The sequence below is a fragment of the Acanthochromis polyacanthus genome, chromosome 15 (assembly GCF_021347895.1).
Source record: "Acanthochromis polyacanthus isolate Apoly-LR-REF ecotype Palm Island chromosome 15, KAUST_Apoly_ChrSc, whole genome shotgun sequence".
NCBI classification, from domain to species: domain Eukaryota; kingdom Metazoa; phylum Chordata; class Actinopteri; family Pomacentridae; genus Acanthochromis; species Acanthochromis polyacanthus.
Window position 1 is genome coordinate 22,507,573 of NC_067127.1, and position 27,391 is coordinate 22,534,963.

General features: G+C 42.1%; 1 protein-coding gene across 1 annotated transcript in view; it reads left to right on the forward strand.

Moving 5' to 3' along the window:
- cpeb3 (cytoplasmic polyadenylation element binding protein 3) overlaps positions 1–27,391 on the forward strand; it is a 51,315-nt gene that overhangs the window by 9,072 nt on the left and 14,852 nt on the right. Inside the window, 4 exon segments of the mRNA XM_022217458.2 lie at positions 9,217–9,273; positions 12,878–12,901; positions 14,498–14,665; positions 16,323–16,412. Of these exon segments, the coding sequence (XP_022073150.2) occupies positions 9,217–9,273; positions 12,878–12,901; positions 14,498–14,665; positions 16,323–16,412 (339 nt within the window).

Sequence of the window (27,391 nt, forward strand, 5' to 3'; positions counted from 1 at the left end):
ATGCTTACAGTATTTAGGTTGTTTTGTTTTGCTTCATGGGCATATATAATTTCTGGGTACATTTGTTTTTCATTTGCTATATTTGCCAATCTCTTACCCAATCGAGTATGGATCATCATGTTATGTTTGAATTTGAAATGAATAATTAACGTTATAAACCTTACCTGCAAAATCTCACTTAATTTTTGTTTGTGTGCGTGTTTGTGTGTGCAGTGAGCCAGGTGTGCAGCAATGTGCACTGACGTTGTTTTATTTGCAAATTACATTTTCCTGTTCACTTTTCTCTTAGTTGCCCGTTTTGTTTTGCTGATCAGAATCAATGGTTAAATTGATGTTGAACCTGACTTGCACTTTTGTTACTGAGTGAATATTGAGTATAAATGTTGAGTGATTGCGTGTATTTGTGGTTTAGATTTATTCTCAATGACACAGCTGGCAGAAAATCACATTCAAACCTTAATTTTGTGTATAATTGCAGATTTAGACGTACCATGACTGAGTCACAGCCTCAAGATCAAATCAGTGTTTCCAAGCAACTTTGATGGAGTTTTTCTTGACAGTGGAATGCTGATTCAGACAAAAATAAATACATGTCATGCAGCTTTATCCCGTGGAAACTATGGAGAAAACAAGGTTAAGAAATCTCCCTTTTAAGGCCATCCAATGTATGTCAGGCATTCTATGTCAATATTTTTGTAGCACCGGTCACGTGTCTGTTATAAAAACTACTGTCTCTCAGATGGGGCCCTCTCAGGTTGGGTGTAGGGTTTTCATGCTCCCCCGTCCTCCCATCTTAACAATGGAAAGATTGGTGGGAGGGGTATATAATGAGCAGAGTATGTCGTTTTCCCATGCATAGTGTCTGTTTTCCCAATCTTGTGCTGAGGCTGCATTGTTACAGCAAAACGATCATCACGGCCCGGGTTTATCTTGGCTGGAAAGGTGTCGTAATGTCCTGTAGGGCTTCTGCCAAAGCACAACAAAGTGCTTGGGAGGTAGGAGGAAAGTCAGGGAGGGTTGTGCATGACCATGGGTGTGCATTTCCAAATCTCTCTCTGGTTGTTTACCCCTGGTATCATCGTGCAGACAGTGTGGGCCAGCAGTAAGCTACCGTGCCGACCACAGAGCAGCCCCACCCTGCAAGCGTACCTACTCACTGTCTGAAGAGGGCCCTGTGCCTCGGCCGGCCCTGTCGGCTGTGTAATCTTATGCAAAAAGTGGAGCTAGTGCTTTTTTAGCTCAGGAAATATTTGAGAACTTTTATGACCCTATACGCTACAGTACGTTTGACCCTGTGACATACTGATCAAGTATTGAACGATATAAAAACACTACATAGGGGAAGATATTTGTGATGCAATTGAATTATCACAGCCATGTGTAAAGCTTTGAGTTTTGGCATTTTCTACAGTAATTAATTAAGAAATTTCTGTGTTTCTTTCCTTGCCGCAATTGCCTGCATCCTTGTGTGCCATTTGTTGCAAGCAGAAGTGTAATGCCCAGCGAGAACAGGGAAAGCTTGTTAAGAAATGTGGCAAAAATGTAACTCTGGCTCTCAAATTTGGCAGTACCAGTTGGATTGTAAAGGCAGGGCCAGGTTTGCCTAACATGCCAACTGAATAGGCGTTTGTTATTGTGCTGTGATTTCCTGTCAGGAAGAAGATTGCATTTTGTTTTGCTTGGCCCTAACCAGTTGGTTGTGAGCAACAGCATTTCATTTGACACTGAACTGTGGTGGCATTTGCTATCTTTATTCTTTCTTTATATAATAATACAGCAAGTGATTTGTTTAACTCGACTTACAGCACTATGCTACACTCATTTCATGTGATTGTCTCATTTTTCTTACATAATATTTCTCGAATGATGAAGATGATGTGAAACACACCTGGTGAGCTCTGATTAGTCAGTAGTTTCTGTAGTTTCGGGTATTTCAGTGAGCACAACACCAGATGTGTCAGAAGTCAGTCGTGAGTAAAAGGTCGAGGACCAGGCTGGGTGCAGGTTTTGTCATGAGGCCGATGCACCGTCACACAGAGGATCAGGGCTGCAGTTCATGGCTGCTTTCGTCTTAGTTTGACATTGTGAACTGGACAGGTGCAACCCGTAGAACCTGATCAACCTTTCTGGTGAGCAAAGTGAGTGATTAAAACTGAAGAAAACATCCATGATAACATTGCATTTAACAATACCATGCTAATTTAATGTTTTACTCAATAATGAACAACTCATGTTTGTCTTTTTTTTTTTTTTAAGTATCCATGTTGTAGTCTAAGCCAGTTGCTGGTGTAGGATGTTAGGGATACCACTCACCAGCTGAGAACCACCAGTCAAAACTCATTAACCCAGTAGGCCCAGTTTTGCATTCCCAACTGAATGTGTCCCACCCACATCTATCCCATCACAGACATTTCTCACATACTTCTCATTGTTCCTGGAATAGTTGTTTTTCCTTGACTGTTTTATGAGTCTCTATATATGTATGCGTGCGTGTGGTGTGTGCATACTGTGACTTGAATAACAATCGGTGGGTCCTATAAAGAGAATACATGTGAGGTGACCCCACCCGCAACCACTCCTCTCTCTCTGCTAAGACAGGGACGAGGGCGAGGCCATCTCAAATCAGCCAGTTTTTTTTCTGAGCGCTTGTTTGGAGAAGAGTCCACTTCAAAGAGAGTGTGTGTTGTCTGCGAGAGAGAGACTTTATTCCAACAATCTTTCAAACTTTATCAGAGCTCGTTACTCGTGGTTGAGGGGAGCAGGGCCGCAGGGACATCAGAACAAACGAGCACTTTTCTGCGCCAACGTGCGCACACACTCACACACTCTGGATGTAGTGTCTGTACTGGGTCAGCTGAGTTCAAAAACACACACACCCCAAAGTTTCCCCCTTTGGCCTGGAAAAACACCACCAGTTTGACAGCAGCCGTCATCACTGCTGCCACAGCTAGCGTCTTGCACACACACAGGATACACACATCCAAATTGCTGCTGACATGCAAATCAACTCTGACATACCATGCAAAGCACTCTCACCTCAGACACTCGTCTCAGACTGTCACTCGTCATCATCTACGGACAAGGCAGCTCAACAGATGGGATAGTGTGTCTGCAGCACGTGGCCACTCCCCGCACACACAAACACACAATGTCTAGATGTTGTCATGAACCACTTGAGACACTCAGAAGTGTTAATAAGTCCCTTTAGTCCTGGTGGAAGCTGTGTGTTGGTCCCACCCCACCCACAGTATGTCTCTCTGAACACACACACGTATATTGCCTCAGCTGGTCTGACTCACATGATCTTACTCATGTGTCTGTTACGCTTTGCATTGACCCTTTGTGTGTAAGAACGCAGCTTTTAGAAGACTTGGATTTTAAACCCCTAAGCCAAGCTGCTCGCTGTGTTTATTTTCGTACTGAGCTACTTTTTCCATTAATTAATTAAAGGAATAGTTTAGCACTTTGGTAATTGTGATTATTGGCTTTTTCGCCAAGAGTACATGTAAGGATGGATACCACTGTTGAGTCTACAGCTGGCTACTGATTGACTGTTTAGCCTAAATGTTGTACTGTTTCTTGGCCAGGCACTGATGCTAAATAAGCTCGCTATCTCTTACATACATGAAAGCATCTAACTCTCATCAAGAAAGCAAGAATTGTATTTTCCAACAAGTCAGCGTAGACAAATTGGGCTTAAGAAACTGCCTCATATATCAAAGATCAACAAATTATTTGACTCTGCTATCTTATGTTAATTGATTGATTGTTAGTATGTTATTGTAAAATATAGCCGGTGCAAGCTATAACTGAATAAAGTAGTTGAGGGAGAGCGAACGCAGGTGCTTGAATTTGTGCACCCATTGACAAGAGCACTGGCCAGTGGAAAACATGAATTTCAAGCAGAGTGCAGGTCAGATGAGTAACAGTTTAATTCTGAAGTGTGTTTCAATAATAGGAAAAAGTGGGTGTCAACTTTTCCTGAAACTTTCGCAAAGGCAGAGCTCAGATATTGCACTCTCTGTCACTGCTTAAGGACTTTATTGGACTCCAGGGAGGGTAGGGGAACAGGGTTTAAAGATAAAGGTTTTAGTTAAAATCACATTCGCTAGAAACGGGCTCATGTATGTTGTTTATTCGTTCAGGGAGGGGTGGCATCAGCTTAACCTTAGTTTAAAGGCCACTACTTGGTTGGGCAAATGTTTGGCCGACAAGCTGGTTTTGACCCCTTAAACTTTTCAACCCTTGTAGTTAACAACCCATGAGGTGGTTTCAGATGCAGAGGGGTGTCTCTGTACTTTAAACAGTGACTATATAATGACTATATAGAGATAAGTTGATGTCTTTATTGGCTGTGTTAAAGGTTAGATTGCACCTTTCTTCCAGTAAACAGCACTGTCAGAGGGCCATGTTTTGTTTTGGTGGAAAATTTGTGACTCCTGCAAGCATGGCTGAGTTCATCCAGTCCAGGGAACAAAACAAGTCTGGGCTTGTTTTGTCTATTAAAGTTATGGTTTGTTCAGATCTCACAAACTATGAAATGTTGAAAGAATTACTCACTTCAAAGTGGTGTCATGATTAACAAGATTCTAAAAATGCTCTATATTATTTGAAAGGCACTTCATGGTTTTATGATTGTACGAAACAATAAACGACAGTGAGTAGTAGTTGGACAGAAATATGCCATAACCATTTGTTTTGTAAATAATGTCATTTTATATAGTTTTACATGTTATGGCTTGATATGTAAAGGAGCTTTTGCTCTGTTGTTATTGTCTTGTTGAGAGTTTTTGGTTTCAAATCAAGCAGGTATTGAGTGGAAGAAGTAGGACATCCTGACTAACAGAGACACATACAATAACTCACCAGGTTTTCTGGCAGAAACATCCGTCCCTCTAAGTCTTTCCAGTCATCTGTTGGCTGTGTGCAGACCTCTTACCAGGCAGAGGGTATTGTCATTTTTTATTCCTTTTTTGCTAGTGTCATGGTCGTAATTGAAAATGTCTTTGGCAGTAGTCAACAAGAATTGCAGCTTTGGGGCACCTTGTTGCTGAAGTGTTTTTTCTTCTGGGCTACCATTTCCACACCTTGTTGTTGGGGCACCCAGTCCCCTCTCATATCTACTGCTGGGGTTTTCTTCTAGAAGTGTTACTGGGGGGCTTTAATACGTGCCATAATGTGAATCAGACTGAGCAAAACATAACCAAAGCAGTTGGGAGAGGCTCTCGGTGGGTCACAGTCTGTGGTGATTAGCCACATGAAGTCTAGTGAAATATGACTGCTGAGAAACTTGAAGAACAGCATTTTTGTAGTTTCTGTGATGTTGTACAGGGTTGTTGATGTGTCTCAGTAGTTCTTGTCCCAGCTTACCTACCGATCCATAATAAACAATGCTCTTGTGCTGAGGATGGTGCTAAGAGGTGGACTGTCCTCAAGCCTCAGATCAAAAGATGTTAATGTCTTTACAGTCTGTATTGAATCTTATACAGTAGGTGTTTTTTGCCTGCTCTACTTAAGCATCTCATAGCCTTCATGCTTTCTACGGTGACATATTGGAGCACCCCTGTGAGTACACCAGATCCCAAACTGATGTTAACTGGCTGTATCAAGCTCCTGTGTCTCCTTCTCTTTACCTGTTTCTACCAAAGCGGTCATGGCGGGGTCCTTGTCCAGGTCAGGGGTCATGAGGGGAGTTTCTGTTGGATCTGTGCCTAAGGAGGTGGATGGGGCATCTCTCCCGAGCAGCCACATTGCTGTGCGACCATCATGGGAGAGGTTGAGAATAGTTCAGGCTCCCTGTGAGGAAATGTCACCAGAACAGCAGTGGCAGCCGCAGCAACTCAGGGGCCCCTCAGGCCCTGCCACTCAGCTCCTGGGGGAAGCAGATGGCACATGCCCAGAGTTATTTTAAGGCTTTGTGGGGGCAACTGTCCCCCTGTGTCATCCAAAACTCTAATGTAGACAGAAAGGCAAGCACATAACTTGCTTCTTGTTGCAAGGTTTGCCCTTTAAACAGCAAAGTCACGAGTTTGATTGCGACTGTGTTCAGTGTGCTATATTAGTCTCTAGTAATGTGGTTTGTTGATCTGCTCTTTCTGATCAGCTGAATGTAGTGGTAGTAGGTTAAAGTGCTCGGCCTGCTCTGAAGCAGAGTCTCTCTCAAGGACATTTTAGCCAGTCAGACATTTGGGCTTAAACCCTGTACGTTGGTTGGAGAACTAGCAAACAGACCACCTACACGTTTACCAATACACGAGTTTGTGCAGCTAACCCTTGGGATTGTTGAACTTGGATCACAGCCCGGCTTGACTGTCAAATGTAAGAGGGGTGAGGTAGAGAAAGCAGTGGAAGATTTGACAACTTTCTGGAGAAGTAAAAAAAACACTATTCAGTGTCAGGACACAACACTGGATGCTTTAGTCTTTGCCAACAATGCATGGTTTTTTAAATGACATTCAGCTAGAAATAGCAAAAAGAATGTTACACTTGGTTACATATCTACAGTGTATGAAAAGTATTCACCCCCCTTGGATGTTTCACCCTTGTGTTGCTTTTGTACTTGAAATCATGGTCAATATAGTTTGGCTTTTTGACAAAAAATTGAAAAAAAACCCCTTTTTAATGTCAAAGTGAAAACAGATTTTTATAAAATCATGTCAGTTAATTAAAAATGGTATATGGTAAAGTAAATGATTGCATAAATATTCACCCCCTTTAAAGAGACTGACCTAATTCAGCAGAGGTCCAGCTAGTTGATGTAAACAGTGTCACAGTTAGTGAAATGGAGATCACCTGAGTGCAGCTGATGTCTGTCAGGTGACTGTAGTATAATAACACCAGTCTCTGGTTCATCAATTTTCCTGCTACAATTGCAGCAGGAAGACAAAAGAACACTCCAAACAACAAAGAGAAAAGGGCATTAAAAAGTATGAGTCAGGAAATGGCTACAAAAAGACTTCCAACTCACTGGACATTCCACAAAGTTCAGTTAAACTCATCATTAAGAAATGGAAGGAGTATGGCACTTGTTTAAACTGGCTTAGAGCTGGCCATCCTGACAAACTGAGTGACAGGGCAAGAAATAAAATGGTGAGGAGGCCCACCAAGACACCTATGACCACTTTGAAAGAGTTAAAAGCTTCAGTGGCTCAGGTAGGAGAGACTGTACATACAACAACTGTTGCCCGGGTTCTTCACCTGGCAAAGAAAAAGCCACTGCTGAAAAAGACTCAAATTAAATCTCACCTGGAGTATGTGGGACACTCCGAGGTCAATTTGAAGAAGGTTCTTTGGTCTCATGAGACAAAATTGAGCTTTTTGACCAGCAGACTAGACACTATGTTTGGCAAACACCAAACACTGCACAGCACTACAAACACCATCTTCACTATGAAGCATGGTGGTGGCAGCATCATGATGTGGGGGTGTTTCTCAGCAGCAGGCCTTAGAAGGCTTGTAAAAGTGGAGGGGAACATGAATGCTAAAAAAAACCCATCCCCAAATCCTGGAGAATAATCTGACTACAACTTGGGAGAAGATTTATTTTCCAGCAAGACAATGACCTCAAGCATACAGCAAAAGCCATGCAGAGATGGTTAAAGACAAGAAAGTGAATGGTCTGGAGCGGCCAAATTCAAAGCCCAGATCTCAGTCCAGTCAGGAATTTGTGTCTGGATTTAAAAGAGCTGTTCACCTCTGATCCCCGAGCAACCTGACAGAACTTGAGCCATTTTGCATGGAAGAACAGAGAAGAATTGCAGTGTCTAGATGTGCAAGGCTTAGCAAGACATATCCACACAGACTCTGTGCTGTGATTGTAGCCAAAGGTGCATCTACTAAATACTGACCTAAATTGGGTGAATAATATTTGAATTAACTGGCATGATTTTGTAAAAGTCTATTTTCACTTTGACATTAAAGAGGTGCTTTTTTGCAAATTCTTATCATAAAAGCCAAATTATATTGACCGTGATTTCATGTATAAAAGGAACCGAAGGGTGAAACATCCAAGGGGGTGAAAACTTTTCTTAGGCACTGGATATGTCTCGCAAATCCATGTGTACATGCCAATGTGTGAGTGCCCTATTGGCTTGTCATACTCCATTTGCCCCTAAGCACGAATGTTGCCTGAACTCTAGCGGAGAAGAGTGTGGAAATCCACATCTGTGGAGCTGCAGGGTGGCCGCAACTCTTGTCCTCCCCCTCTCTGGTTTTCAACCAGGTCTAACTGCTAGTTCCACTCTCGTTAGTGAGCCAGGAAGAGGCCCCCTTGCTGTCCCCACTATCTGTCTTCTGTGGCCAGATTTTGAAACTTTTGACATGCCATCTTGTTAGCACCACAGCAGCTTGCAACATAAAGCCTGTCTGTCTCCCAAAGTCCACATATGGGAAAACGTAGAGCAGTAAAGCAAGATTTCCGTTGCAGTTGTCCCAGTCGGCATTTAACCCCAACACCACCCCAGTGTTAATTTTGAAGTGACACTATGCAGTTGTACATAGAAAGACTCATAAAGAGTGTTTGTTAAATATCGATGTGTGAGATGTACTTGAGTGAAAATGTTGTTTGATCTTCTGCCTTTCTTAAGTGACTCTAGGCAGGCTGCGTGTGTGCTGTGTGTTGAGTATAAAGCTGATAATGGAGGATTTTGACAGAGGGCCTTAACTTTAAGTAGTTAGGTATACAGGGCGTGCCTCTGTGGCTGCCACTGAATGATGTTGACGGTGAGACAGCAGTAATTTGTCCTACACCACATAGGGTATTTCTGCATCAGCTTATTTTCTTGTTGTTTCTGTATAAGTAGGATGATGGCGACAGAGATAATCGGCACGTCTTCTGTTTAAACATTCTACACCTCCTTTTCATGAAAACACCAACAGATGGGCCCTTCCGCACATTGTCACCATTGCTGCACTGTTGAATTGTTAGCTTTGTAGCTGCTTTTGTTTGTCTGAGTGAATGTACATAAGAGATATGTGACAACAAAAGAATGTGTGTTTTCACCTCGCTTTTCCACATCTGTTGTCTGTGTTTGTTCTCGTTTCACCTTGAGTAAATTTGTTGTTTATTCATTTCTTGTTCATCATAGTTGACATTTTCCCTTTGCACACAGTAGAATGGAAGATTAAAATGAATGTCTGTCGACAGGCTGACTTTTATCAGGAAATTCCAAGTTTTTCTGCCTTTGTACAAAAAATTGTCTTTTTTTTCCTTTACAGGACGCATGGGCCTGAATTTCCATCATCCTGGAGCAGACCACATAATGCCATTGACTAGTAAGTCACATTTTCATCATAGGAATTAATCATAATTGCTTGAGTTTTACAAATTATTGTTTTATCTCCTATGTTCAAAAAGTAATGAGTGGGGAACATTTTGTGGGGTGCCCTCTATGATAAACATGTTGCCTCATCACAGTATGGGCAGAGCCCAACTAGCTACTCTGTGGTAAGGCATGGATTCCCTGACACCATAAACCCAGGACAGACCTCATGCAGGAAGCACAGTTGGGCTGTGAATAGCATTTCCAAAAATACCAAAGCATGTAAGTCCATTCCCCCTGAGTGTCCCACCAGCCAGCAGATGACCAACAGTGACAAGAGACGAGCCAGGGAGGGAAATCAGGTCTTTATGCCACATGCTGCTACATGGATGTCACAAAATTTTCCAGGCCAGGCCTTGCCCTTCTGCAAGGTCTTCATTTGTCTCTGGATGGGATTACAGACAGGATTTTCTCGGCTGTCACGCATTCGTTTTTGGGCCATGTCCTCCAGTTCTTTTAGAAGCAATTGTGTTTCTCATCTTTTGGTCCAAAGCCCAGCAAAACATCAAACGTGTCTTAACCGACTGGTGATCAGACCAAATCAGCAAATCCCCAGTTTCCTCTGTAGACATGTTCAGTCAGCCTACAGGGTATAGAAATTTGTCAAAAAAAACTTTCTTGGTGAAGCAGTTTCTACTGTCATATCTTGACAACGCTGGTGCTCCCGTCCCATTTTGTTCTTTTCATCATCTGTATCCTTTGAGAACGTGTCTCAGATTGATGTTAAACTGTTGTGTCATGGGATTACGCTCAGGCAAGCACAGATCTGTCCAGATCTTCCAAGTCTGTCAGAGCTGGCTCTTTGTGCAGTAGCCTGTGATGTGTGTGGACAGGGAAGCTTTGGTTTCAACTTTAAAGAGTTCTACTCAGTGTTTCTCCTTTATTTTGTCCCATTAGTTTCACGGCATCACGCTGTGAAAACCTGTAAGGGTTCCACTTTCTGTGACTGGTGTTAGCACTTGAAGTGAAGAAGAAAGGCTGGAGAGCAGTAGGCATAGGTCCTCTTTCCAGATATGTTGGTGTTGTTCACTTGACAGCTTAGTAAAAGTGTCTAAGGCTTTGAAGCCGAGCAGAGCAGGAGACATCAAACTCATCATGCCCAGAGGAATCACCCAGTTTCCTTGCAAACATTTTCTCTCTCTTCCAGACAGCACAAAGTTTGAAGTTTGTACTTCTTCTTAACCCCTCACTTTTCTGCTTCCTCCTCTCCCTTGGGTTGTATTCTCTCGTCACTGAGGCACCTGATGGTTTCCCAGCACAACGTTTTCTTCATTTGGCCCTGGTTGCTAGGTGACTTTGTTTCTGCCAAGGCCAGGCGGTGAGAGGGCAAAGCTGCAGAGAGACTGCCCAGGTTTTTTGGATTGGAGAGCCAGATCTTTTTTAATGAAAACATAGCAAGACAGAAGAGGCTCAGAGACAATATATTCCCTGAGAGAAGCCAGACGGGCAAGTCACATAATGGGGCCTTCACAATGCAAAGGCCCATATTAGTTTTTGAGGCGACGAGTCTGCTTTGTGACTGATGAGTTCAGAGTAGCAGGAGGGTCTGTTTAGTACTGAGTTACCCCTCCTGCTGTTTGTTGGCATTTGCTCTGCCTTACACCACATTTTGCCTCCTTTGTGTCTTCAGTGTGCTGCACAGCAAGATGTAAATGTTTGTGGGAACGTTTCAGAGATTAGCAAAACGCTCAACACAATACTGACACAAAATTTGTTGTTTTACATTAAGAACGTGAGCTACATTTAATGCAAAAGTGTATTTTTGCCCTCATACGCTCGTATGGCAAAATAAATGTAACTGTGGTTGGCTTAGTTGTTTTTTCTAGAGCTATTGGAATACATTTCATAATCTTTCTTAGCAGATGAAATTTGCGGAAGATTGCGTAAGTTTGGACATTTGGGAATTAAAATTAATGACTCTTTTTCCTTTAACAGCTCACATCTAGCAGCTGGTTGAAGAAATGATAAAACGAAATTAGGTTTTGATTACAGAATTAAGTCTTGCCTAGCTTTTACGGTCATAAAGAGGCTGGTAGCACCACTTTTATGCTTGTGCTGGATTATGGTGATGCCATATCCATGCCTGCCTCCTACCAATGCTAACATGCATTGGATAATATTTGCCACTGAGCATGATGGTTATTTCGAATCTTAAATGTCTTACTAACTATTGCACGTTGTACAAGTTGGATGGTCGTCCTTGCTCACTAGTGTACCCACTCAATGGCATAATTATGGCAAGTTATTATCGGTCTGCCTCTTTCATACTGTATCTATGGATCTATTTCAGCCAAAAAAGTAAGAGAAGTTGTTGTCTTTACTCAAAGGATTTATTCCTGCTCGCTGTTCCCAATGCGCATTTTGAATCAGTAGGAAAAAATTGTGGGGGAAAGCATCTCAATACGCTACTCCTTTTGTTTGGAATTAGTTGCAAAATTTTCCTAATCTTATGAGGCTGATTTCACTAAATGAATTCAAGCCAACTTTACACAACTTGGAGGAAGACACATTCAAACATCCCCATTATGACTGACTCATCATCATCATCATTGATGCCTTGTGATATATAGTTTTATGATGTTTTGACCCTGTAATGTACACCTAAGATTTTTAACATGTTAATAGTAAATGTTTACTGTGAGTATTCTTCAGTGGATAACTCTACTGTCATTGCTTTACCTATAATAATGAGTATGGAGCTTTTTAATGGTTGTGTATCAAGGAGACGTCCATGAAATGGTTAGGGTTAGGAGCACCGCAGTTATCATCTTCAGTTATCTTTGTTTTATAGTGTGAAAGATGAAAAAGATAAGACAGATTTTGAGAACTGGCAGATGTGACCAGCTGGGGGACACAAGTGATCTCTGCTGTACTTTTGCCTTCCCATAGATTTCGATCAATTCCTCCGTGACTCCATAGCCTGATCTCCACTGCCCCTCTCTCTTCTCTGCATATTATCCTTCCTCCTCATAGCGCCGGGGCTACCAGCCATGTCCACACACTCTCCTTATCCTGTGGGAAGTTTCCACTTGCACCTGGTCTGCCACACGAGCCCAAAGAGCAACTTTTAATATTTTACCAAGGCCATGATAATGACTAACCTGCTGTACCTCCAGGACTGTGTGCACTCTGCTTTATGGCCTCATTTGTGAATATTCACAGAAGATTAGCAGGACCCGGAGCCATTGCGGATTCATTAAGCTGAGATTACAATCTCCGGTTATGGGGCGTTGCATTATGCTGCTAAATATCTCAGCCATTTCCGCGGCTAAACCTCACATGTCGCCCTCCCCGCCTCACAGCATCTGCATGCATCTGTTGCCAAGGCAGGTGCAGCAGGTTTATCGTGGGCTGGTGCAGGCTGTAATAATCACTTGTCCCATTGCTGAAGCTTAGGTGTGGCCATTTGCGGTTTCACTGTTGCCTTAGAGATGTTCCTGGTTGTTTTTTTTCCCCCACAAACCCATGCCTCTGTATCTCTTTCCTATCCTTGTTCCTACCCCAACCCTCTGTCTCTCCTTGTGTCTCTCTTCCTCCCCCACTGTGCTGACAAGCAGCCCGGAGCTATGGCCGCAGAAGAGGTAACGTGTGGCATTTTCTCTGGGGTTCTGCTTGCCATGCCGGCCGTGTCTCTCTCCGAGGCTGAGGGGGGTCTTAGTGTGGTGTCACTATCCGCTTTTCATCTGTGCTGTGATTGAATGAAATCATATTCATTTTGACACAGTAGTTTTCATGTTGTGCATTTAATCAGGAAGGGGCAAAGGGTCCATCAAATCTGTCTCAATGAATCTTGTTTTGCTTGATGGTGAGAGGAAAAAAAATCAGTCTGACAATTTTCTTTCCTCTCCATTCTGAGTCAGTTGTTGTCTACCTGCAGTGTTGCAATGCAAATGCATCCCAGTGTAAAAGAATAATGAAAACACATTTTGAAAAGGCATGTGCAATATTTAGGGCACAAAAGGGATGGAGTCCTGTTCCTGAGACTAAACCGCAGCATTATACTGCAACCAAATACAGACACTAAACCTTAAAGCAAATGCTTCCGAAATTGATTTTAAGGGCTTCCTGATGAAATATGCTGACTCAGAAGTGATTCATCATCTTGATGGCAAAGACGGGTGCTTTCAACATGGCTCATCTCTTATTTGATGTGTTTTGTTAACTAATTCTGTCTTTCTTCAGTGAGGAGGAAAGCTGCTGTGTGACATTTGTAAGGTCACTGCAGTATTGGGCTGGGGCTATTACAGTATGCTTCAGTTGTAGTGTGAAGTCAGCGAGGTCCAGTGAATAATGTCTGAATCAAATTGCTTTCAACAAAAGGTGTTCCCTAGGTGCTGACACGAACACACATAAGAGAAAGGAACTTTCAACATTTCTTTCTGTGTAGAAATGAAAGGGGAAACATGATACTACAGAATGGAATATGCATAGTTAGTAATAGATAACACCACAAATAAAAAACACACACACACAAAAATATTACTAAACTGCACCAGTGGAAAGCCCTCAGTTCTTTCACTGGCAACTGGAAGAGAAATCTGTGCTCATAGTTCAGTTCAGCATGTTGTCTAAAGGTCAGGAAGACTGGCATTGTAATAATGATTAGGAGCGGCAGTCACCAGAAAGTTCCAGAGTCAACACCATGATGTCATGATTAGAATGTGATATCAACAAAGGGCCAAAGTATGTGGACTGCCAGACATTACACCCACATGCCATCAATAAAAACCTTCCTCCCTCGTGGATCTGAGATTGAAACAGTGTATGCTTATGTCCACATACTATTGGCCACAGTGTTTGTTTGTTTGTGTGTGTGTGTTTTTAAAGAACCCTTATGGAATGATAGGACATTTTTAATTGGCCATACCAAATGAAACTATGAGTAGGGAACTGCTGATGAATTTGAGATATCAGTCTGCCCTTGTACATTTTAGCTGAAGTCTTTATCTCATAAGAGACAGAGAATATGTATTAGCATGTGGGAAAAAACAAGCTGGCAGTCAGGGTGTAGTCAGAATCATGGTGGTAATCTCCAATATCCAAACTGCTCTTGCCACTATAACAGTTTTCATACATGTTTAATTCACTGCGTCTCCTTCCCTTTTTGCTTCACACTCTCGTACCTCTCTGTCTTCCCCTGCTATTCCTGGTGTCCTTCTCTCTTCCTCTCCTCCCAGGTCGTTCCTGTCTTTTCCCCTTTGAAGATGGTTTCCTCGACGATGGCCACGGTGACCCCTCCTTGACTCAGGGCCTGAACTCGCCGACCCGCTGTCAGAACGGAGAGAGGATGGAGCGTTACTCCAGGAAGGTCTTTGTCGGAGGCCTCCCCCCTGACATTGACGAAGGTAAACGAAGGATTGTTTGAGTGTAGAACATGCAGAGAAATGTGTTCATTCAGCTTGAGGCTCTTTCTGTCAGCACCACCCTGGAGCCGATTCACGCTGATACATATTGTACACAACTTCACAGTTGGAAGCCTCCCAGTACAGGCTGTGTTTTTGGCCGTATGCCACTAACGGTTACACTGACGTACTTAAGCCTTGCTTAAGGGCACCTTGACACTCCCTGTTGGGGACATTAAATTTGCACCTTTCTCTGTAAACTTTAAAACTATGAAAAACCCTGGATTGGCTGTACATTTCGAAACATTTACCTATTCTGATTTTTTGCAGTTTATTAAATTTAAAGGGATATTTAGAAAGAAAAGAAAGTCACTGCTACTTGCTGGGATCAAAAAAGTAAAAAAAAAAAAAAATCCCAATCATCTGCCTGCTGTTGGTGAGCTTGGTAAGACAGGAGACACAGAGTAGTAGTGTAATATGTAGACATTTGAATGACTAAACAAGCAACTTTTGGAAAGAGCCACGTTAACAGTTTTTTCCTGTTTCTAGGCTTTGTGTTAAAAAACAGACAAGTATAAATGTAACTTTGCACTAATATAGATGAGTGTAATTTTTTAAGGACATCCAGACAGTCCTTCTTGGGGATATTAATGTTGCCAAAGTTTAACCATTGCAAACTTCTGTTAAATATCACACTGGCTTTGCTATTTAGTTCATGCCAATGAATTTACAACCAGATTTTAACAGTTGAATGACATTGTTTATCACTGTCATGTCATTTGGTGATCAGACCAGAGCCAAAGAACCATAGTAGGTAAAAAAGAAAAAAGAAAACTTCAGAAATAGGAGACTAAATTGACTAAACCCCGAAAAAGCTATTTTTGTGCATCAAAATGACACATTTAGATGTTTTTCTCAGTAAGAAATAATCCTTAAAATGGCTCGCATATAACTCTACACCATTGCTTCCTTTAGAATTTAAAGCCCTATTAAGTCCCGACCTACTCCCTCCTCCGCTAGTCACTGCACTTGAAGCACACCAGCTCAAATACGTCTGTGCTCAGACAGTATAAAACTACTTTATGCCACACATGTCAAGATGTTCAAACTGGAAACCGGTTATGAAGAAGACTAAAAACCCCTACCCTGCAACATGACAAACTGGTTCCTTACTTTGTCTCAAGCATTCGAAGTCTGAATCTGTGCGTATCCATCAGTTTAAAAGTAGAAAATGCTCAGCTATTTCATTGACCACTTATTGTGCTCGCAATATGTCTCTTGGCATATAAAAGGCGCCATATGGACATGGTAACAATGTTTATTGATGTTTACTTTCCTGTGTGTCTGCACATTCAAACAAGCATCACGTACTACTGAATTGATGCACAACACGTGCCCTCGGCAGGTTGAAAAATTCATGAGTTTCCACACACAAGTCATTGCAGATTAAATGTGCCCAGCCTGTGTTCCTGTTTAATGCAGTGGCCACCGTTGCAGCAAGAGCATGGCAAAAAATAGAAACCGTGCCTTCCTCCGAACCGAGCATGGCTCTGCATAGATTCCTTCAAATGCATATTACATGAACAACCATGACCGAATGTTGTGATTTCATGAAAGTAACACTTTGACGTTTTGTTTTGTCTTTGCTTCATGTTTATAGATGAAATTACCAACAGTTTTCGTCGCTACGGGCACCTGGTGGTAGACTGGCCCCACAAAGCTGAGAGCAAATCCTACTTCCCACCTAAAGGTAACGGCAGGTTCTCAGAGCATTATCTGTATTTTCCCATCAGACATCAAAGTCTACACCAAATAAATATCACCTCAAGGGTGCATCGCCATCACAGTTTTCTGAAGAGTCGTATTACCCAGAATTCGCGGCTCCTGCTGAGCAACCTTGAAGGTGTCTATTTATGCGAGCAACCCCCTGTAGTCATCTTACAGAGAGATACATACAGGATATAACGACTCTATAACTGGCCACCAAGAGTTTTGACCCGAGAGCTGTTTGCTTGAATGACTACCTGAGGAGTGTGAAAGTTTTTCTCCTCTCTGCAGAGGCTCTCTGGTGTCATTTTCATGCAGGTGATCAGAGTAGCACCACCCTCTTCCAAGCCTTTACATCACTCCCAGTGACCGGGGAGCTGCAGTGTGTCGTATTAGGGAAGCTATTAAAGACACTCTGGAAATAACTGACATTCCATAGGCAGATGGTAATACGCTACATCTGGAGGACCTGCAAAAATCTCTGCCAGTTTTTCCCCCACTCTCATTTTTCAACATCCCCCACTTTTTTTTTTTTTTTTTTTAGCTTGGGAGGATTATTTTGAATAGGCTTGGCTCTACTAATATCCAAAGCCAGGAGGAAAAATGCAGCATCCTTTTAGGGGAATGAATGAGCTTACAGCAGCTGGAGGACGCCACCATGTAAGGAGGAGACATGTGGGACTAGTGATCTGTGTAGAATTCATCTCTCATTCTAATTTAAAACCCCACTCCAAAACTCCAAGGGAAACTGCTAAAATATCCTGTTTATATCACACTCTCCATATTAACTGCCAAGAGAGCTTGGACAGATGCTTGGTGACAGAGTTCCTAGCGTTAATAGCTTCAGGGCTGAGAGGTGTGTGTGTGTGTGTGTGTGTGTGTGTGTGTGTGTGTGTGTGTGTGTGTGTGTGTGTGTGTGTGTGTGTGTGTGTGTGTGTGTGTGTGTGTGTGTGTGTGTGTGTGTGTGTGTGTGTGTGTGTGTGTGTGTGTGTGTGTGTGTGTGTTACTGCGCAACAAGTGATTTACAAATGTGGGATTCGCGTCAAGAGGTCATTGACCTCTTCTCGTGTTAAATGTCCTTCCAAGCTTGACCAAATGGAAGATAGCTGTCACTTTCCGTCCTGCTTCACATTAAACTGTCGGCAGTATGTGTCTGTGCAGTTATGAAAGTGTTTTGGTTTTGAGATGACTCATATTGTGGCTCAGACTGACGTTTTGGGCAGGGTAAGGCTCTTTTGGGAGGCAGAAGAGACAAAGATGACCAAGTTGTGCTCTTTGTTCTTATGTCATCGGCTCCAGTTATATTGTTTTCTTCAAGTCACATTGTTAGGGTCCGAGCACTGAATGGTGAATGTAATTTTTTGTAAGTAAAACATACTGTTCAGTCCTCTTTCGACTACGATATATTTGAAACAGTCCCTAAGGTACCAAAAATACTTGTTGGTATAACCATCTTCTGCTGCTTTGGTATTTTTCTAAATGAGACCTTCTATTGTCAAAACTGTTTTGTTATCATCATAGCTGCTCACTTTCTTAGAACTAACTCATGGCGCTAACAACAATGTTTCTTGGGGCCACATCGTGCAAAATTTAATTTTTTTAAGACAACTTTGTGTCTCCAGTGTGTCTTGAGACTCATAAAATACAACAAAACACCATGCCCTTGTTTCTTTCCTTTTGTCTTAAAAAATCATTAAATGTGTCTGTTAACAAGCGATTCAGGTCTGCAGCCTGTTGTGATGTCACTACAGGATAAGCACCGCTCAACAGATAGGCACAGACACTGAAACAGCTCATCTGGAGCAGGGCTGAAACCAGGGCTGCTATAGACATGGCAGAAATATGATCAATGGGAGATTTTGAGCTGAAGCTTGAAATACACAATCTGAAGACATGAAAAGATAAATAAAAAAATAAAGATGAGACCTTAAATGTGACCTTTGAGGACAAAAAAGCTGCATTTATTAACATTTTTGTCATAGCAATGGATCAAAATGGACTATGTATGTGGTGTGGAGGTAATTTTAGGGCAACTTGACACTCTCTATACCAGATTTTAACAATGCTTCGTTCATTGCTTTGGCTTTATGACCTGCAACTATACTGGATTCCTTTACTTTAACCCATGGGTGGGCAAACTTTTTGGCTCAGGGGCCACATTGACTTTTGAAATTCGACAGACGGGCCAGACCAGCATCAGATGGTTGGAGATTGTGCAAACTAATATGAATTACATGTTAAAGACAACACTGACAAAGTAAAGCATACTCACATTCAGTTTCAGTGGGAACAGTGTTGTGGGTCACCCTTTTCTGCCAGTGCATCAAAGTCTGGTGTCCAATTCTCAGGATGGATCTGAGGTGTTCATCAGTTAACTGGGATCTGTGGTGTGCTTTGTTGGTGTCCATCAATAGATCTGAACAACACCAGCATCCTCTGTGCTATCATCTGAATGTTTGGAAACTTGGCTTCACTTAGTGAAGCGTAAAAGTCATTCAGTTTAAGGGAGCTGAACTTCTCCTTTAAGACCGAGTCACTTTGAAGATCGATCAGCTCCAACTGCAACTCCTGAGGTGCTGTTTCTGGGTCTTGTGACAAGGGACATGATACCAGCTGAAGTGTCTTGTCAATTTTTTAAAAATCAGAGAACCGACGGCAGAATTCTCCATGTAGGTCTTCTAGTGATTCCTTATATTTCATCACATGTGACTGGCCTCTGTCAGCGTGGCCAGTGTAGGGAAATGAGCGAAGGATTGTTTTGACATTTGTCTTGAGAATAAAGTCAGTTTGGCTTTGAAGGCTGTCACATTTGTGTACATTTCGTGCACAAATTGATCTTTTCCTTCGTCCAGCTTCACATTCAGTTCATTCATGTACGTCAGTATGTCCACAGCAAAAGCAAAATCACAGAGCCAATCAGCTCAGGAAAATCATCAGTTTTCCCGATTAACTCCAAAAATGAGCTAATCTGGTCTTTGAGCTCCCTCACTCGCTGACATACTTTCCCCAAACTTAACCAGCGGACATGAGAGTGGTAAAGTAAGTCCTGGTGATCAGCATCAGTTTCTTCTAGAAACTTAAAGAACTGACGATGCTGAAGCCCTCTCACTGTATGAAGTTAACGAGTCTTACGACTGGCTTCACGACATGATCGAGATGCAAAACAGACTTACAGAGCACTTCTTGGTGGATTATGCATTGTAGGAAAATCACATCCAGGTCAGGGTTTTCCTCCTTCACCTTATCCTGGATTCTTTTCAGCAGCCCGACGTTTTTTCCTGTCGACTTTGGGGATCCATCCCTGGTGACATTGGCGAGTTTCCACCACGGCAGCTTCCTCCTCTGGATGACCCAGACACTCTGTCCTACAGTCCTCTCCACGTGTTTTCCCCTTCATGGATTCTATGGTCAAAAATTCCTCCGTTGTCTCAAAATGTTCATTAATCCCTCTAATAAAAACTAAAAGCTGAGCAGTGTCTTTTATGTCATTACTTTTGTCCAGTGCTAATGAATATAGCTTGAAGGACTCCACTTTTTCGTTCAGTGAGCTGGCTAAGTCTTCGTTGATTAGTTCAACACTGCAAGTAACTGTCCTATGATAAACTATTTTTTTCATTCAAATTTGTTTTTGCTCTCTGGACACAGGAGATCTGCTGTCTCTACCATGCATTCTTTCAAAAACTCCCCTTCAGAGAAAGGCTTACTAGCCTTTGCTATTTTGAATGCGAGCAAATAACTTGCCTTCGTGCTTGACTCTTGAATCGTAGTTTGCAGAAAAAACGTTTTGCTGAGTCTGTAAACTGGCTGCCAGCCTCTGAGCCGTAGCTGTCCGTTCTTGCTCTGACTGGTTGCTAGCGTAGTTAGTATGCTTCGTGGAAAAGTGCCGGCTGATATTGTATTCTTTAAAAACCGCAACTGTTTCATTGCAAATCGGACATACAGCCTTTGAACAGACTTCAGCGAAAAAATATTTAGTAGTCCACTCCTGAAACACTGGACACTCACTGTCGACTTTTCTTTTCTTTGATCCACTCATTGTTACGGCAGGGCTCAATCAGGCGTGAAATAACCGTGACATCACCCGCTGGTTTCAACGCCGAGAAAATGAAGACCGGATTTTGCTACTTCCTGGTCGACATTTTGGATTTTTTGGAGCCAGTGATGTAAAAAGCATCATCAAACAGGCTGGACCAGAGAGCAACTAGGGGCAGGACCAGTCTATGGACGGGCCAGACTGAGAGCTGAAGACTCTCTTATTCCGCCCACATTTTACCGCAGAGGCTTCTGTTGCTGTCAATCATTCCAGACAAGACTGTGGCTGTGTCCGAAATGGCATACTAATGTACTACTCATACTAAGTGTGACGTCAAAATAAGTATGTAGTGCGTTCACATTAGATAGTATGAAAAGATTGAGTACGCAAGAAATACCCGGATGTATACTATTTCCGGAAAGTTTTTAAGTATGCGTGGTGACCACACTAGTCATACTCAACCGCCCCATAATGCTTTGCGAGCTACCCTCCGAAATGGAAGCCTCCGTGCTATCTGTGGCCGGACCGGGGTGATTTTTATTTTATTTTATGTGGTTAAGTAGTCATCCTAATCACCCCACAGATTTGAGAAATAGGCCTTTTCTGACCAACATTTTAAATTTGTCAGACGCCTCACAACGTGCTACTGAATGCTAGCAGCTAGTTGCAGCAGCTCGCTTTGCATACAGAACAAGTAGCAGCTACCTCCAGTAGCCTGCAGCTAAAATTGAAACGATTCGCATAATCTGGCTAATAGCTGCATGAGGAGTGCCGGCTTGAAATTGCCACATTAATTATGCGACTGTTTGTTAGCGTAAAATCGACCTGAAGCCGGCATTCAGCCGAGATATTTGATAGCCCTACTTCCAGTTTTTGTCGTCAGAGATTTGAAATGCATTATGGGAAACGGAGTAGTATACTACAATGTGAACGGTTGGCATTCTAATCATACTTATAGTACGTAGTATACAGTATATACTCATTGAGTATGTAGTATATAGTACGTTAGTATGCCATTTCGGACACAGCCTGTCTATCAAGTATAGCCATGCCCCCTGGCTTTTGTGTCTGGAGCGCGCCATCGAGTGGGGTCAACAGAAACGTCGGGTACTGCAGGTTAAGGCCAAATGAATGTGGTCTTTACTGTAATTTGTCAATTCTAATATTGACAAAATTATTTCGCGGGCCGGATTGAAAAACTCAATGGGCCGTATGTGCCCATGCCTGCTTTAACCTCCCTCAGTCTCATTTCCAGCTGCAGCAGTTTGTAACAGAAAAGCTCTGTTGTATCTACGCTATTTGCGAAGCACCTAGTGCCAAATTTAGTGACTCGTGAAAAAAGTACAGAATCTAGCTTTTAAACGAAGAGATATTTCCTTCAGGTCATAATGGAGGGTAAAACAGAGCCAAAAGGAGAGTAACTATTGGATTCACATTCATCAAGCAGCCACAAAAATGACTCCAGATCAATGCTAATGTTGCGTTGTGTCTGAACATGAGTTGCAGCTAACTGCTGACCAACAGATTTGCTAGAACTTTTTTGAACAGATAGTGTCGACAATGTGTTTCCAGCTTCTTCTGTTGCCCCCAAATTGCCAAATATACCAATATTATCGTAAACAACACAGTTTGGCTCATCCCAGTTTGACACTGCATTCTTGGCCAACTCACTCCGCAGAAGAGTGTGACTAATAACTTCTGGTCACTGTGGTGCTGTCGCTCACACCCTCTCCTCTCACCTAAACACTGTCGTCACTGTTGTTGGCAATGAGCTTGAAATGTTAGGGAGCTATTTCTGTCTGTGACTGGGGATAAAAGGAGGAGGCAGAGGAGAGTAATGTTGTCTGTATGGAATAGCCTGAGCGCTGGGAGCTTTAAACCACTGCAAATGCTAATCCTCACGTCATACTGCAATAACCATGTGTCAGACTTGTTTGAAGCCTTCAGAAGGTTATGGCCGAAGTGTTCTTTTAGGAACAACTGTTCACGATCAACATCTTTATGAGGAAAATGAACATTTAAAGCAGTAGTCTGTATTTTCCATGTATATTTCTATCTATATATCTGTCTGAATGCAGCAAGAGTCAAATAATGTCAGCAGAGAAGTGATGCAGTGGCAGCAGTCGCAGTGTTACATCTTTCTGCATTACTCAAGTCTTGATTTATCTTTTTGCCCTCGTGGTGGGATTATATCCAGTGAGTGACTTCTTCAAATTGAGATGATTAGCGACGCTTGATTCCACTGCTCCTCTACTCTATCACTGACTTCAAAGCCTCAAGGCCCTTATTTGTTTTAGGAGAGCAGATGTGTGTCGCCCTCAATCCATACAGCCAAGCTCTTGTATTCTTCTTCTTCTTCCTCTTTTCCTTCTTTTTTTTAATCTGTTTCTTCTTCGGCTGTCAGCAAGCAGTCTGTTTACATTTTGCGGCAGTCACAGCCCCCTGCTGATTTCTTCTTCTCTTTTCCTGCTGTCATGGGATGTATGGTATACACTGAGGTTAGCCTTGACAGAAAAACTGCCTAAGGACTTTTTAAGTATCTACATAATTGTTTGTTGACAAATAGGAAGCATTTTTTCCAGGATTGCATGAAGTTCCTCAAATGGCCACTTGAGGCTGGCTCCAAAAGGGAGTCACACCCTATAGACGTCCATGTTAACATGCTCGACTTTACGGTGGAAATGGGCTTGTTTGCAGATACAAAAAACAGTGTAGGTCTCTATAACTAATTTTCACATTTAACAACTGTAAAGATAAAGATGTTTTATGACTTATCCATATAAATTGTGTTGAGGCTTAAAGTTTTGTCAAATTAATGGTGTGGCTGCTTTGAGTGACAAGTGGCTGCCATCATAGGATATTTCATGGCCCACCTCAGTTTGACTCACGCTTCCCCTCTTTTATCATTTTAGGATTTGTCAGGGCATCATGGAACGTACATTTTTACATCCAGTCAAGGGTTTGTTCCCATGTTTCTTTGATAGACTGGCTGATTAAATTCTTGGTCATCCATGTCACTTGGACTGAACAGATCTGTGTCCTCCCCCTTGGAGATCAGATCTGCAGACACATGTCTGTTGCTGTGTCGGAAATGATAAGCCTGGATTTATATGTCACTGCTAAAGCCAGATGGGTGCACTTTGTGACTATGCTTACTCAGTTTATCTCATCATCATGGATTGGATTTCAGCAAAGTCAGTATAACTTTTAGTTGATGAGGTAATGGGGAGAGTTTGACTGCAATGGCAGACTTTGATGTACCTGACCTGACAGTATGAATTGCAAAGATGCAACAGTGCTGTGAAGATGAGGTAGAGCTAGCATTAGGGACCAATGGAATAATTTCTCTACATAGTGTATTTTCAGAGCATTCACAGAGGCCATGACAAGGACATAACTGCATCTTCTATGTATTTCTAATAAATGTTAATGTTATATTTAATTTACGCCATACAAAACCTAAAGTGTAACATCATTGACTGATGTGGTAATATCAAAGCTGAACTATGTATCGGTTTTATCTGACATTTTACAGACTAAACAATTAAAGGTTCTGTGTGCAAATTTTTGAAATCCTTTGATGCTAATAGAGCTCCAGATCTCAGACCAAAGCAATCGATTCCCCGGCAAATGGAAGTGGAGGGGAGCCCCACTTTCATTTGAAACCTTAAAGTTTGTGTCACCAAAAGCCAACAAAAAATAATCCAGCTACAACCATTAACCAATGCTGGCATTCTGAAATACTTTGGATGAACATTATGGTTCTCTTCACCTGGCTGTCCTTCTTTTGGCCAATCTCTGTGTACATTTCTCTGGTCTGTTGGACCAAAGCAGACCCTGGATAGACCAGACACACAAACACAAACCAAAGATATTTGTTTTTTTACTATATTTATGTTCAAAAGCAAACTATACCTTTATAAAGTAGCTTGTCATTTTAGAAAACAAGCATTTTTGCTTTCTTGGAATTAGACAGAAAGACTGATACCATTCTTTTGTCTATGTGTTGAATATGAAACTCAAGCCAGGATGTGGTTTGCATTCGGTTAGATTAGCACAAGTGTCCAGCCAGCAAATAATCCAACACATAATTTAGAGTCATAGCTGTGGTATGCAGATTTTCCTACATGTGGACAAATCCAGGGTAGATGTTTCCCTCTGTGTCCACTCTTCGTGCTAAGCTAAGCCAACTGGCTCCTGGTAGTTCATATTATATGTACAGATAAGAAAGTTGAATCAATCTATTCCATTAATACCTCATAAATAATTTTAGTTGGCAGTTTTGTAAGTGGTTGCAGTTAGTGAGTGTATGTCTTTGTACAGTAATTTGAGAAAATGTCATCCGGTTGCTGTTGAGGTAACGGTTTCTCTCCCCATGAGTCAAACTTCTGGCCTCCTTCACAGGAAAGAATCAGTTCTGTATGAAGTCATTGGTTTGTCTTTACACAACCAACGAGGCATACTGCCTATTGTTTGTTAACTGTGAATTTATGTCTTTGGATGCTCTTTAGGGTGGAAAATGCTCCGAGTATACGTATTCCCATCCTCGCTAGACAGTGCTGGGAGTTCAGCAGCAAAGCCCTATAAATCTCAGGCGTGAGCCACTGCAGATCTGCACTCTCCTCTCGTGGCATAAGCCTCTGCACTGCGCAAGGCTCATGGAAAAAGAGACAGATCCTCAGCATCATTCAGACTAAATATCAGAGCATTAAAGTGGCATAGTGCCCTGTGGAATCTGGTACAGTCAGCTTTAATAGGAGGCCTTAGGCACTGAAGCCTATTAGTGAGAGCCACAGCATGTTCCCTCCACTGTGCAAATAGTGATTTTGAACTTATTGTCCTTGTTGTCCAGGCTATTGATCATAAGCACACATTTTTAACACTTTTATATGACCAGTGGATAGCCAGGTGATATACATAATTTTAGGCATCTTATCCAAATTTAAATTGCCCAAATTACACTACGGTGCGATCTATTTGCAGTCATCAGGGCTGTTACAAGTGGCAGGAATATTAATAACAGACAGATACCACCGGAGGTCTACTTAAGGATTGCGAACGTTTTTTAACTTTATAGAATTTCCAGTGTAGTTTCACTGAATTATGCCTGGATGTTATACCCCATCTGAGAATTTTATCTGTGCTCTCACAGGTGTGAATGATGTAAGAGAAGTTCACACGGAGATATTGCTCGCTGTGTGAAATGGAGTGTCGCACATAGAAATGGTTTTCTGTCTCGCTTTCTAGGCCTCTTGCATTGGTTCTGTGACTTGTTAACAGCATCTATTTAGGTAGCAGCTTTTCTCTACGGTCTCTCTGCCCCCCGTGCTCCTCCTGCCCACGGGCCCCTCCCATCTATTTTCAAACTCTCTGTTTGTGTGGCAGTCATTCATGCCACTTCACTCCTTCACTTCCTACCTTTTCTCACTTTTCTGCTCTCTTTCCATCTGCCTTGCTCCTCTCCCCCTCCTTCTTCTTCTTCCCTTTCTGTCTCTTTCCTGCCCTGGGTCATGGAACACGTTGTTCCCTCCTTCAGACTGTATGAGCTGCTGGCTAGCGCTGCCTTTTCATGCCTTTTTTTTTTTTTTCCTGTGCAAGACTGCAGTTGTTTTTTCTCTGAGGGGGTATGTCAGTGCTAAGCCACATGATTTCTCCCAATGACAAGCCCTCTTTATGTAACCCTGCAAACACAGACAGCGGTCTTATGTCGGGTGATGATGAGGCACGTGGAGGAAGATGACAATGCACAAAATCCTCTTTACGTTGAGTATGATTTTGTACTTTGTGTGGGTTATAGATAGGAATTGGCTCTGTAATGACCAATTACAAAAAGACTGAGATTAGCTGGTCACTTAAAGCAGCTGATTGCAATTAGTTTTGCATTGTGACTGTTTTTTTGTTTTGCCTGCGATAGTACAGCTTGTTATTAGAGAAAACATTATAGCCCCACTGAGCGTATTAGCCTGCAAAAGCCAACCGCTAAAAACTTTTAATTAGCCAGAGCCTCTGTGGTTACTTTACATAATAGTAGATACATACAAAGACCTAACATTGTGTATGCTGCTGTGTTAGCATGGATCTGATGTTCTGGTGCTCACTTTATTATGACCATTATCATACTGCATATTTCCTCCGCCAAGTAACGTGGTGGAGTTGTGCGATTGTCAGCGTATGTTTGTCTGTCTGTTTGCAACATTACTCAAAAACAGACTAATGGATTTGGATGACATTATCAGGGAAGGTCAGAAATGACACAAGGACCAAGTGATTGGATTTTGGCTGTGATGTGGCTTATAGTCTGGATTTGTTAAAGATTTCTGCATCATTGCAAGATAGCAGAATGGCGTCACTGTAACTATGACAACAAGTGAGCACTACATCAGCTACCTGCTGATGATCACATGATTGCAATCCTACTACAGACTTATCGAGAAATCATACAATGACTGAGCAGCTTTGGCGAAGTACTGTGCTGTCTGAGTGCTTTTGTTGTCATTTGATGGGACTGTTTATGAACTACTTAACACCCTGTTGAGTGAGTTAGTAATTTGGCAGTCCTCACATTTGTCTCAAGGTCGTGTTCCAGCGCTCACCGATGTCCTCTTAGTGGACACTCTGTAAAATCCCTATCTATTGCACACCACTGAATGTGTGCTGTTGGTTTGAGTTCAAAGTTCAAACAAGAATGTCTGTCATTGCTCTTTTACTTTCAATTTTTCCACTTCTGCATCAGTAAGAATGAATAACTACGAAGAACTCGTGGCTCTTGATGTATATTTTTAAGGTTTGCATCTGTCTTTTAGCAACATTACTCTAAAACGGATTAACGGATTTGGATGAAATGAAGTTTTGTATACTGAATGGTAGTGCTGGGTGATATGACAATACATATCGTGGGAACGATAGAAAAATGTCTATCGTGCCATTTC